The sequence below is a fragment of the Brassica oleracea genome, chromosome C6 (genome assembly GCF_000695525.1).
Source record: "Brassica oleracea var. oleracea cultivar TO1000 chromosome C6, BOL, whole genome shotgun sequence".
Classification (NCBI taxonomy): domain Eukaryota; kingdom Viridiplantae; phylum Streptophyta; class Magnoliopsida; order Brassicales; family Brassicaceae; genus Brassica; species Brassica oleracea.
Genome location: NC_027753.1, coordinates 35,910,047 through 35,923,730, shown reverse-complemented (window position 1 = coordinate 35,923,730; position 13,684 = coordinate 35,910,047). Strand labels below are relative to the sequence as shown.

At 33.7% G+C, this 13,684-nt stretch overlaps 3 protein-coding genes across 3 annotated transcripts; 2 read left to right on the top strand and 1 right to left on the bottom strand.

The window, feature by feature from the left end:
- Positions 1 to 115: 115 nt before the first annotated feature.
- On the top strand, positions 116 to 2,906 carry LOC106301096. The gene is made up of 5 exons (XM_013737417.1): positions 116 to 880; positions 949 to 1,395; positions 1,911 to 2,288; positions 2,359 to 2,426; positions 2,507 to 2,906. The coding sequence occupies exons 1-5, from the start codon at positions 287 to 289 to the stop codon at positions 2,706 to 2,708; spliced, it is 1,689 nt and encodes a 562-aa protein (XP_013592871.1). The 5' UTR covers positions 116 to 286; the 3' UTR covers positions 2,709 to 2,906.
- Positions 2,907 to 9,483: 6,577 nt separating this feature from the next.
- On the top strand, positions 9,484 to 10,629 carry LOC106300597. Its single transcript, XM_013736775.1, has 2 exons — positions 9,484 to 9,722; positions 10,192 to 10,629. Exons 1-2 carry the CDS (start codon positions 9,650 to 9,652, stop codon positions 10,407 to 10,409), a joined length of 291 nt encoding a protein of 96 aa, XP_013592229.1. The 5' UTR covers positions 9,484 to 9,649; the 3' UTR covers positions 10,410 to 10,629.
- Positions 10,630 to 10,683: 54 nt separating this feature from the next.
- Positions 10,684 to 12,202, bottom strand: LOC106300596 (transcription factor TCP22-like). Its single transcript, XM_013736774.1, has one exon. The coding sequence runs from the start codon at positions 11,941 to 11,943 to the stop codon at positions 10,873 to 10,875; it is 1,071 nt and encodes a 356-aa protein (XP_013592228.1). The 5' UTR covers positions 11,944 to 12,202; the 3' UTR covers positions 10,684 to 10,872.
- Positions 12,203 to 13,684: the final 1,482 nt, after the last annotated feature.

Below are 13,684 nucleotides of genomic sequence, written 5' to 3'. Positions count from 1 at the left end.
TAACTTAATAATTGGTGACAGACACCGCAGAATTAACAAAAAAAATCAAAAACTTAAACCCTAATCGGCTTTTAATCTCTTTGTCTTCTGTCTCTCCTCTGTCTTTGCGCCAAACCGAACCAAAACCCACAAAGACAAAAGCCCTCTTCTTTTGCTCCCCTGTAGTTTATCTTCTCGCTGTCCGAAAAAATCCCCTTCTCTCTCTCCCCCGAAACTAGGGTTTCTCAGTTCCTCATCTTCGCCGTCTTCTTATCATCAACGGAAATGCTCCGGTAAAACAACAACGATGCAGAAGATTCTTTGCAAGACTACCACCACTTGCTCAACCCCTCCGGTTAACTCTCTCGCGGCCGGTTTAATCTCTACACAAACCATCGCCATACCCTCTCTTCTCTCCCTAGGGTTCAAAACCTTCTCTACTTCCGCTATGCCGCTGCCGCCGACGACAACGACTGGTTCTATCTCCACAAACGGCGGCGTTTTCTCCGGGATTCGGCAGAGAAACCGTCTCCACAGAGCGGCGGTAACGTCACTACGGTTCTCAACCTCTTGCCGCTGCTCAATCGGTAGTAGGAGCCGAGCTTGGGTCGGTAGAAGCGGGACGTGGCGCTCGTGGCTCCACTCCGAAGCCAACGGCGGCTTGAGCTCCGTTAACGCTGCCGGAGAAGTTGTTGAAAGTGTTGAAGACGACTCTGATGGAGAAAAAGATAAGGATGAAAAACCGGTTAGGCTAAACCGTCGTAACCGGAGCTCCTCTAGCGAGTTAACCGGTAATCCAGATTTGCTGAAGATTCCCGGTGTAGGCCTTAGGAATCAAAGAAAGCTTCTTGATAACGGAATAGGAGATGTTGCTGAGCTCAAAAAGCTCTACAAAGATAAGGTATGAACTAAAAGTTACTTGTAATCTCTTTCCTCTGTGTTACTGATTTGATTTTGATTTGGTTTCAGTTCTGGAAAGCAAGCGACAAGATGGTTGACTATCTCCGCAGCTCGATCGGCATCATACACAGAAACCACGCTGAGAGCATAACAACGTTTATCAAAGAAAGCGTGGACGATGAGCTCAAGGAGCCTAATGTGAACGTGAAGAAGCGTCTGACGTTTTGTGTTGAAGGGAACATAAGCGTCGGCAAATCAACTTTCTTGCAGAGGATAGCTAACGAGACCATTGAGCTGCGTGACCTTGTTGAGATAGTTCCTGAGCCGGTTGATAAATGGCAAGACGTTGGACCGGACCACTTTAATATACTTGATGCTTTCTACTCTGAGCCTCAGAGGTATGCTTATACTTTCCAGAACTATGTGTTCGTCACGAGGTTGATGCAGGAGAAAGAGTCTGCTTCGGGGATTAAGCCTCTTAGGTTGATGGAAAGGAGTGTCTTCAGTGACAGAATGGTAATTATTTGACAAAGTCTGTTTCTTTATGTGATATTGTAGGCATAGGATTTTGAACCGAACCAAACCTGCTGAACCAAAATTTCGGTTAGTTCGGTGAAAAGTTTGGTTCGATTTGGCGGGTTTATAAAAGAACTTTGGTTTTCAGTTCGATTCCGGTAATAATCGGTTAGCTCGGTTTTTCAAAACAAAATAAATTTGTTAACCAAATTTTGAACCGGATTGACCAAATTTCAAACCGGAGTAACTGAACTAACCAAAACTACCCAAATTAAACTGAATTTTTAGCCGAAATATGATTAAAACCAAAAATTTTGGTTAGTTTTGGTAAAAACTTGGGTTAGTTTCACTGAATTTTTAACCGAAATATAATCAAAACTAAAAACTTTGGTTAGTTTCGGTAAAAACTTGGGTTAGTTTCACTGAATTTTTAAGCAAAATATAATCAAAACCAAAAACTACTTGGGTTAGTTTCAGATTGTGTACTTAAATGTGTTGTGGAACTTTTCATTCAGGTGTTTGTGAGAGCGGTTCATGAAGCCAAGTGGATGAACGAGATGGAGATTAGCATATACGACTCTTGGTTTGATCCCGTCGTATCTGCTTTACCTGGACTTGTTCCCGACGGGTTTATATACCTGAGGGCGAGTCCAGACACTTGCCACAAGAGGATGATGCTCAGGAAACGAGCAGAGGAAGGTGGAGTCTCACTGAAGTATCTACAGGATCTGCACGAGAAGCATGAGAGCTGGCTCCTACCGTTTGAGAGTGGGAACCACGGGGTGCTCTCCGTTAGTAAACCGTCTTTGCACATGGATAACTCTCTCCATCCTGATATTAAAGACCGTGTGTTTTACTTGGAAGGGAATCATATGCATTCTAGCATCCAGAAGGTAAACGTTATCTCATTTTGTTCTGCCTAAACGTCTGAAGATAGAGTTTGCTTATAGACTTTTGTAACAGGTGCCTGCTTTGGTTTTGGATTGTGAGCCAAATATTGATTTCAGCAGAGATGTTGAAGCAAAGAGACAGTAAGTTCTCTTTCTTATGTTAATGTCACTGATCAGTATAACTTGAGTTACTGATATGTTCTTGATTGGTATTGTTGAAGGTATGCACGGCAAGTTGCTGAGTTCTTTGAGTTTGTGAAGAAGAAGCAAAAAACGTCACAGGAGAATAGCTCTCCCTTGCTGATGCCTCCTCATAATGGAGGTCTCTGGATGGGACCAGAAGGGAAGCATGTCCCGGGACTAGAACTCCCGTCTCTGGATTTTAGGAAGGCGATGTCGCTCATAACCAGACCGTCTGCGTGAGACTGCCCCCCCATGGACTCAGTTTTTTTTTGTTTTGAATGCTCTGAAGGAGCATTGTCCGGTTATGGAATGTCAATAGGTATGGTCGTCTTTATGTTTCGTTTGTTTTAGGAAACTTCTCTCTACGGCTTTTTACCTCTCTTAGTTTAGTTATAACCCTTTTGTGTAGAGAAGAATGATGATGTCTGGATAATTTTATTTTTAAGTGTTTTGTTTCTTGAAATGTTTGATGGTTTGTTCACGGTAAGCAAATATACATCAGAGAATATAAAACTAAAAATGGCTAAGAAATGCGTGGGGGTCATAAGAACACTGCGTTTTCTTCATATCCAAGTAGAGGTCCAAGGTGGATCAGACTCATGGGAGACCACCTTTAATATATGGAAACAGTTAAGCTTGAGACGTAAAATATATTCTATTCTTCAACTACGACGACGACACTAGAGCTCGAAAAAATCTCAGCTTTAGTTTGTTTGCTCCGCCACTAGGCATGCATATCTGCCGTGTTTTGAACATGTCATAGTTTAATTACTTTTAGCACTGATCATCTTCTTGATCTCAGATTTTGTTTTCTGTTTTACCTCTCAGGAGATGAATTATTTAGTTTGTAGAGAATCCCTGACAAAGCCACTGCCTTCAATATGTGGATTCATTAAATATATGTGATTAGGATGGTCCAAAATATACATAAGGATAATGTTACACAAAGCAAAGAAACTTTAGACTCGAGAATTCAAATTAAACAAAGTGTTTACAGTTCATTTTGTATTCGCAGAAACTTTAGCACTCAAATTTTGATTAATTTGGCAGTAAAAACTTCTGTCAAGTTTCATATTTTCAAAATACTATGCACAAAATATTATTTCTGTCAAATTTTGATCCATCTCACCAAATGTCAAGTTTCATATTTTCAAAATACTATACACAAACCTTCTTGCTAAAATGCATAGCTATGGAAATAAACCAGGCACAATATTATATATACTCATTTTATCATTAGATCCTAGAGGCGCCATAAGTTTGATAATTGATACGCCTTAAGATCGTAATATGCATTTAGATTACTGAGTATTTTCTTTTTCAAACTCTGGAACTTCCGATAAATCTTACATTCTATAATCAGTAAAAAATTATAATTCTTAGGAAATTGAATCCTAGACGTGGTGTGGAAACTTTTTTAACAAAGGCTTCTTCCACAGATTTATTAGTATATGTACAGACTTTTTTTGTTTTTTTTGTTTTTTTTTTGTAACTTACAGACTTTTTTTGTTACTCGACAAAAATATTATAACATGCAAATGTCACACTATTCGGTCATTAATTCGAAACACCATGACACAGACATATCTGAGCTACGGATACAAACAACATATCAAGATTCATAACAGCATATCATAATAGATTAATAACTTATTATTCCGATGAAACAATACAACATAAACAATGCTTAATTAAATAGCTAGAAAGTTTCACAAAGGAAGTTTTAAACGCAAAATAAATAAAAAAGTTTTAAACGCCCAAAAGGCTTACTTCTTGCAGTTGAAATAACAGAAACAAGCGCGGCCGTGTTTGTCCTGATGGCATGCTCCATGGCGAGCGTCTTCCCAATTGATACACTGGCGGTCGCAGTGGCTCGTCTTCGTGCACCTTCCCGACCACGTTTGACTGTACTTTTCACATATCTTTGCTTCCGCTAGTTTTAAACATGCGTTCAAAGTTAATCGCATTTCTAATTAACAGTAATATTTCATCTATGCTAGTTAAACAGTGTATATATCAGCATACTACTATGTGTAGTTAGAATAGTTTTTGTGTCACAGAACTGACCAGTTGGAGAAAGGAGAATGAAGCAGATGCAGAGAAGTGCAACAAGAATGAATGACTTTGTCATTATTCTCTTTTTGTTTAATTTGTTGTTCTTGCTCCTGTTGTTGTGTACGGTTTAACATAAGGACATACACTAGGGTTTATATAGAGATGGAGAGTGGGATTACTACTTAAATCAATTAGGCGCTATTAAGGGCATCACATGGGTGAATTAATTATTTAGTTAAGGTTAACGAATCGCGTCTGCGAACCAGATCTTCATTTCGTTAACAAGTTACTAAAGATATAAATCCTAGAATAACAATGAAAAAATTAAGAGTTTATTGTGTGTTACACTGTTGCTTGATAGAGGCGAATTTATTAACTTGTAAGTTTTTTTGTTTCACGTAAATAATGTACTCAAAAGTAATAGTGTTCACACAATCTTAGTATAAGTAGTACTGTATATGCAGTTTGAGAACTCAATGTATGAAACTCAAACCTCAATGTATAACTCAAAGATCTCAGTAAGAATAACTCAACTCTTATTATTTAGATTAAGGAAAACTCTCTCAAATCTTAAACTCTCACAAAGATTTATATCAAAACTCACAATTTAATATCACTAGTTGATATCTTCTTTATATAGAACCTAACAATCCTAACAAAGCATATTTCCTTTTTTCCTAATCTTAACACAAGTATGATTACTATTTCTTAGTCTCTAAGTTATCATCAAGTTTACTTCCAACAGTATACGTACTGTATAAGTTAAAGTATCTATATCTTTGGAGAAGTTTTCCTAATTTTGTTATATATCTAATGCAATACGCAGTTAAGAAAAAGATCTTTGGAAGCATACACATATATACGGGGGTGTATTCAATCTAAAATTTAAAATTATTTGATTTTAATGAGTTTTAAACAATTTTTGATGAATTTAAAATTTTGGTATCATTTTTGTTAAACTATTCTAAAGTTTCAATTAAACTATAAAATTTGTTTTTTTATCTTTTTAATTAAAAATTCCGCTCAAACACTATAAAAACAGTTGAAGAGTATTCTAAATCTATACAAGTTTAACCTAAAAAAAATTCAATCACAAAAGAAAAAAGATAGTGCATTTTTCTAAAAAAGTGTTTCAAAAAAGAATGCACTTTCTAAAATATCAAGAAAAGAAAATCACAAGATAATATTTGACAAATACTCTATTTGCCGTTTAAATTTGAAATTTACTCCTTTGATTTTTTTTTTTAAACTACATCTTATTAGATGTGAAAAGACAGTTTTATCCACTTAAATATTATAATAATTAAATTAAATTCGAAATAATAATAATATAATTATTTATATTGAAGATAATACCTATGTTTGAGATGAATGTGCTATATAACTATTTGAAAATTTAAAATAACAAGTTTTTGGTCTTTTTATAATTGATTTTATAAATAACAATGATATTATGAAAGAAAAAAATTATAATGTATTTGTACCTTTATTAAGAAGTTTATATGTATAAACTTTGAATTTCTCTGAATTTTGAAGAGAAATATCAAATATATGATGGGGGCAAGAGCTAAGAATTTAAGAAATTGAGTTACACTTAAAAATATGGATGAAGAAATATCAAACTTGTGAATGAAAGAAAAAAACTATGAAACTATGAAATAAGAAAATGAAAATGTTATGTAAAGAGAAGATTACAGTGGAAGCTGTCTTGGTCGAGTGGTTTAACTAAGGGTTCATTAATGCTTATAAACCATGAGTTTTGAATTTCAATCCCCCAAAAAAGTGGAATTATGCAAATTAATGGAGAAAAGACTTACAAGAGATCTACATCATGACACAATGACTAAGGAGTACCGTCAAGCGTGGATTTTATAGGACGACTCAGGTGATGCAGTCAGACGTGAATACTCATAAAGTATGTAGAATTGTCGACTGTAAAATCATCTGTAATATTTTTCATAGTTTGTAAAAAAAATACTAAGACGCATGAGAAGCTTATTTTCTTTTTCCTTTTCTAATAAAACTTTATGATATTATTAAGATTTTGCTTTGAAAAATTTAGCTTTGTTCAAATAAGTTTTATATTCAATAAATTATAATAGAAAACTTATGACAGTATTTTTTTAATATTCAAATTGGACAATTTAGTCAATACACATGTACAAAAATGTAGTTTAAAAAAAATATAAGTGTAGTTTTCAAATTAAAGTCTCATATAAGTATATACTAGATCTGGATCCGCGCAACCGCGCGGATTTTTGTTTTCATTTATTTTTATATAAATATTTTTTTTTCAATTCTAAATTGATATATATTATAATATATATATGTCTATCAATTTTTAAAACATAATAAGTTTACGGTATATTTTTTCATTGAATAGATTGTTTCAAACTTTCACATGTATTTGTATCTTCTTCTATATATATATTTTCGGATTATTATTTTATTATTAAAATCGTAATTTAAAATTTGTTTTCATTGGTTTAAAGTAGTAAAGATTAATCATTATTAGATAATATGATTTTTGTTATTTAAAAAAAATCTTTATAATTTTAAAAGTTAACATCGACAAATATTTAAATATTTAACATATGGAGGTATATTATTATAACATTAAATTAAATCTATTTAATTTATACTATTTATAAATCCAATGGATTATCTATTGTTTAAATTCAATTATTGATAGCCCAATAAAAATTGCTAGTAAGCCCAAAATTTAAATGATAAGATTAGAGATTAAATGTAACATGACTTTCATAGGAATAGGTCCATTAGGTCTATTTTTTAAAAAAAATCACACATGAATCTGTGAATTCTGTTTTAATATATAAGATTTCTCCAAATTTTCCCTAATTTATTTGGTCAAAAATTAATTAAGGAAAATTCCCTTCCGAACATCAATAGAATCCCGCATAATCCGTATAGTGATGCCCAAATCACTTACGATTCCTAAGTTTCTTTTTCCTACACCGAGTTCTTAATTAACCACATGGGAGTTCGACTTCTTAATTTTCTTATTAGTGTCAGATTACTGATAAACAAAACTATCATGAGTGTGTTCATGGATCATAGACCACCATCTTAGCGATCAATCTTTATAAGTTAACAAATTACTTAATATAAATCAACCAATCAAGACTAATGGTGATCACCAAGAAGCTGGACCACAAAACTCATGCAGAGTAAGAGTAGTATCTGATTTTTCTTAATAATCGAATCTGTACGTTACAAGAAGATAATTGAGAAGTTAATTTTTTATGTGATTAGTCAATTAAAATTTTTTTATGTGATTAGTCAATTAAAAACTTAATGCGCTATAAATTTTAAAGAATCACTGGTGATTTGGCTAGCAACGACCGGGTCATGTGGGATTTCGTTTACGTTGGGAACTACTAAGTGGCCTTCTTACGAATCAATGGGATAAGATCAAATGTTGACGTTTTATGTTAGAGTGACACTGAAGGACACATTATTTCAGTCACACACACCCTATATATATACATATATATATAATCTATCAAATTGATTTTTGTTTCCGCCATGAACTAATATTGTAGAGTTATACGTTATAACTAGGTTAAGACCCGCGCCTTGCGTAGGTAAACATTTGATATATATATAATTTTTATGTATTATATGTTTTTTACATATTATGAAATAATAAATATATATTAAATAATTGAAAACTGTAACTATTAAGTATATAATTAAATTGATGCAAACATATTCATAAATTTCATTAATCCAAAAAGTCACTTTTTCTATTTTATATGGTATATGTTTAAATTTAAATGATATTAACGTCTATATATAGTGTATTTTTAATATTGATATATATTAAGTGATGATTTCTAATCATATGGTTTTTTGATCATTTCTATATTTTTATAACAAAAACTTTAAATCACTGAACAAAAAATTCATTGTGGGATTTATAATTTTAGTAATTTATAATTTTTTTAGAAAATTCAATGTAAAGTTTAAAGTTTAATATTAAATTGTCAATATTTGTTCAAAACTTTTATAAAAAAATAAGCAGATTTCAAAATTAAAATATTTATGTATTTAAATTATTTATAGTTTAATTTAAACGATATTAATATATACATATTTTAATCTTAATATTTATTAAATGATACATCTTACTTATATTATTTTGTAATCATTTGTATCTTATCATAATAAAAAATTTAATTCATGAATCACAAAAAATTAAATGTGAGATTTTTAACAGTTTTAATAATATATAGTTGTTTTTAAAAGTCAAAATATAACATATGCAGAAAATTCTAAAATTTTATTATATGTTTAGTTTGGTTGTTTAATTTATTTTATTAATTTAAAATTAAACCAATATGATAGAGGTTACACTAATTTTATCAAATTAAAAAAATTATCAAATATTTCTTATTCAAAATCATTAATTTTATATATACTTTTGCCACATTAGGCAATTCCGTTAATTTTATTTAAGGTAAGAATGAAGAAAATTAATGATGAATTTATGGTTAGTTTAATAAAAAGCTTATTATATATTTAGATGGACCGACCTATTTTTCTAAAAATTTTAAGACTCATTGTGGTGATGACATATGGCTACCTCTAATGTTGTAATCTTTCTATTTTAATATATAGGGGATCGCTTGTTAAAACAATGTTATGAACATCTTAATATAGAAACAGGGTTATGCTTAGGGAGGTTAACGTTCATAACAAATTTGGTTATTCATTCCTGTCATTTTATTTATTTTAATTCCATCGATTGCTTATAATTTTACCAGCTACAGCAAAAAAAAAAAAAAAAAGGATGCTCTACTTCATTCTCGAAAAGTACTGGTCAACCTCAAGAATATGGAATGCTGACATATACCAATGTCCATTGTTCAATCAATTCGAATGATTTCCCCCACTTATTTGCATGTATCAAAAGGACAGAAACAAAAAAACTACTCATGAAAAGCCTTGTTTGAAAACAACTGGGCCGAGGCCCAAGACAAATTATCGCTTGCAGGTACATCGTAACATCAAAAAAGTCCTTTCGAACAGATTCGCCTTTAAACTTTCGTCGTCGTCGTCGTCGTCGTCTATCTTTTATCTGTTTTCTCGATTAAACTCTGATCATGGCGTTGAATACCGGAATCAGATCTGTCTCAAAGATCGTAGCTTCATCCGAATCATCAATCTCCAGATCTGGTTAGAGTACCCCCCCAAACAAAATCTTCTTTTGATTGTTATTTTGATGTTCTGATTAGCCGCTGAGTTCGTCGATTGCTATATTGTTTTACCTTATCAAGCGTTAAATTATAGAAATCGAATCTGCTCGCAGTTTTTGTTATAGAACATAATCTCCTTCCTGGATACGCTTCAATGGCATGATGCGAGTGAAAGTTCTGTTCTTTTTGCTATTGAAGATTCTATTAGATGTTAAACTTTCATACTCATGATTATATAGTTTCATTCATCGATAAAAGGTTTCATTTTTAGCACTTCTATATGTACGTAGGACTATGTATATATAAGTGTATAGTAGCAGCAAAGCTCTGATCTTTAAGATGGTTAATCAGTAGATAATTACAGTCAATACGCATTGTTTATACCTCTTTTGGGTCTGGTTTGTTGATGAAAGCCTGAATCTTTATTTTTTTTTGTCATAATCAAACAGTGAGCAGGAGCTTCCACTCGACTGGAGCTAAGAAGATGAGCGGAGGACATGGCCATGATGAGCCGTACTACCTCCACGCCAAGCACATGTACAATTTGGACCGCATGAAGTACCAAGGTCTCAAGATGTCTCTCGGTGTCTTCACCGCTTTCAGCATCGGTGTTGGTGTTCCCATCTTTGCTGTTGTCTTCCAGCAGAGGAAGACCGCCTCTGGTTAGAGTCTCGCTCTCTCTCATGGCTCTGCTCTTGTTCCTCACCTTGAATAATTTATATGATTTCTCAAAACTTTTGCTTGTGCAAGAGAGAGTTTCTTGCTTCATTTTGGATCTAATATACAAGTCTTACCGTTACGGTAAAGTATATTTGTTTCTGTTTCTTCATCATTTGTTGGCTGTTTGACGCTGGAATAATGAAAATCTGATATTGATATTTTTTTAATACATCAACATATTCACATATCTATTAATCAAAAGCAGAATCAAAAGAAAAAGATGAAATCAAGAAAACAAACAAACAACAACCCACTAATGATGTGACAAATCTGTTTTCAAGACCTTAAAAACCACTTATGTTTCACCATATTTGTCATTCTAATGTCTCAGGAATGGCAGCATTCAACAGCCAACAAACATGTTTTACAATTGGAGTTGTGGTCATTACAATGTCAAGAGGTGATTCTAATCACTTCTTGTCGTCACCACCATTTTCACTAGCTTCACCTTGGTTGTTCGGCTCTTGATGTTGCTGGTGATGCTGATGTTGATGTTGCTCCAGCGTCATCCCCAAACCGTCCCCTTCTCTACCGCCACGCAATGCAGCCGCCATATTCCCCTCAGCCACTCCTAATCCTAGCTGTTGACCTCCCAACATCATCGACCCCATAGGTGCTGCAGTCACCACCCTACCCGCCCCAACCGGATAACTCCCAGGATTGAACGACCACATCTGATGACCCGGCTGCTGCTGCTGCTGCATCTGCTCCCGCCCACCAGAGCCGCTCATAGGAAGCATCCAGAACGCGCTTCCTCCATTTGTACTCCCAGGAGCCACCGCCCACATAGGTTGAGGCACCACACTTGCCGTGGGAGCTCCACGGCCCATACCCGGACCAATTTCTTGATCCTGAAACTGACCCGGTTTCTGAGAACTCCCACCTGCTACTTCAGACTCCTTGAAGTAATCTTCTCTATATGGATTTCTCTCCGCCGACATTATCGGCGGGTGGTGAAACCCGAAAACGCCGCCGTTCAACAGCTTCCTAGAATGATCCACGACCGCTGATGAGGACGATCCGTTACTCCCGTTACTATCATCATACAGAGACATTCCACTACCGTGAAAAGACATCTGCAAAGAAGAAGACTTCGACGACTGAGCAAAGCCGCCGCCGCCGCCGCGTAAACTAGCGTTAAGAGTTGAGAAGTTCGCCGGAATAGTTCCCGTTCCGGTGGTCGCGATGATAGCAGGCTCTGCTTGCTGGAGCAGCCACTCGATGGTCTCTCCGTCGGATTTATGACCGAGCTCCCTCGTGAGCTGGAAAACTCTCGCGGCGCACACCGCCGGCATGCGGATTCTCCGTCCGCGGCCGTCGACTTTGGTGTGACGGTCTTTAGACGGTTTCTTGACGGCGGATTTAACCACGGCTAGAGCAGCAGTGTTTGAGCTCGTGGTCGGAACCGATCCTCCTCCCGGTGATGGGTTCTCCGTAGAATTAAGCTGCAGCGACGCCTCCTCCACCGTGCGAGTTTCCATCTAAAAAGAAGTGATTTTTAAGCGGAACACATGAGAATTTGGATACAGGAAATCGAGGGAAGCAGAGAAGAGGGAGTGTGTTGCAGTGAGAGGAGATCTAAAGGGGGCAGGAGGAGCTTTGCTACTATAATGGCGTTGTGAAAAATAAAAGAGAGAATGATTGAAAGGATAAAAACAAGTGGATATGGTGTGTAATTGCTGGAGAAAGAAAAATCTTATTCAACCTTTATTGACTTGTTTGCCTTTCTTAACACTGTTTCTTCTTCCTCTCTCTCCAAGTGATTCATTTTATAATTTTTTTTTTGTTGATAATGCTAATTATTTTTCAGATGAATAAAAATCTCTAAATATTGATAATAATATGGGTATATCATATATGAGAAAAATCCCTCTCCCGGTCGACTTGAACTTTATCATTTTACTAAAACAAACGTATTTATCAAAATGTGTCAACAATGCTTTTGATGATAACTTTATTATTCGATTTCGAGTTAGTTTTTTATTAGTTTGATTCATCTAAAATTTCACCAAATTAATTAGACCAATATTTTCTGTTTCGATTCTAGTTTTTAAAAATTCTATTGAGTTTAACCGTTTGTGTTTTAGTTAGATTTTAGTTAAAACTTGTTAAAAGCTCGAAAAAATAGTAAACATGGTTATGTCGGTTAGTTTGATTTTTATGTTAGTTCGATTTAAAATCTATTTAATTCATCTTTTAGAAAATTGAGCTAACCGGCTAATAAACCAAACTGATAACCAGTCTTTAAAAAAAAAAAACTTGTTGAACTAAACCGAACTTATAACCGATTATGAACCATAAACCAAAAAATTTGGTTTGGTTCGGTGCAGATATAAACCCCATGGCTAGTTGGTACCATTCTGCGAGACAGTGAGGAGAGTGTGCTGGTTGTATGGAGCAGTAACACTATCATTCTTTATCGCTAGCCATTTCTTCCCAATTAAATTTTGACTAGGATAAGAAAAATATTATATATAATATAAATAAAATGATCAAATATATATAAAAAAATTATCGATGATATATATATTCAGTCTGCGCAAATTGCAGGTCTTATCATGGATAATCGGGATTGGACATTAAACAAATTATGACACAAAAATCTTTTTTTTTTCCACCGAACACATTCTTGAAAAAAAATGAACAGTAATATTTCCACAGTTGAATTATTTTGACATTTATCTTCTATATGGTTTTGAAAAGTTTCAGATCAACCATCGAATTGATACATGTCATTTTAATGATTTTAGTCGTATGCTTAAGGAAAAATTATATTTTTGTAATTTAAAGTCGCTTAAAAAATTAAAAATATAACATATAAGAAAAAAAATATAACATATCAGAAAAATATAACATATAAGGTTTCCTCATTTTTGTAATCTAAAGTCATTTAAAATATATATATATATATATATATAACATATAAGGTTTGCTCATTTTTGTAATTTAATATCATTTTAAAAAATTCCAAATTAAATTATTATTCAAAATTATTTTAAATAAAAATGAAGAAAGATGCAAAAATTATTATTCATGATCATTAATTGTCATATACTCCCTCCGTTTCATTTTATTTGTTGTTCTAGGTTTATGCACACGGATTAATAAAACATATGATTTTGTATATTTCCAAAACAAAAACACAATTACCTATACAACTAACCATTTTTTAACCAATAGAAAAATAAAATGGAAAATTTTATTAATAAATTTTGCATTAAA

Excerpts from the sequence above, each read along its gene's own strand:
- LOC106301096 (XM_013737417.1), top strand. The coding sequence starts at position 287 with ATGCAGAAGATTCTTTGCAAGACTACCACCACTTGCTCAACCCCTCCG. Across the intron at positions 881-948 it reads AAAAGCTCTACAAAGATAAG|TTCTGGAAAGCAAGCGACAA; the intron begins GTATGAACTAAA and ends ATTTGGTTTCAG. Across the intron at positions 2,289-2,358 it reads TGCATTCTAGCATCCAGAAG|GTGCCTGCTTTGGTTTTGGA; the intron begins GTAAACGTTATC and ends CTTTTGTAACAG.
- LOC106300597 (XM_013736775.1), top strand. The coding sequence starts at position 9,650 with ATGGCGTTGAATACCGGAATCAGATCTGTCTCAAAGATCGTAGCTTCA. Across the intron at positions 9,723-10,191 it reads ATCATCAATCTCCAGATCTG|TGAGCAGGAGCTTCCACTCG; the intron begins GTTAGAGTACCC and ends ATAATCAAACAG.
- LOC106300596 (XM_013736774.1), bottom strand. The coding sequence starts at position 11,943 with ATGGAAACTCGCACGGTGGAGGAGGCGTCGCTGCAGCTTAATTCTACG.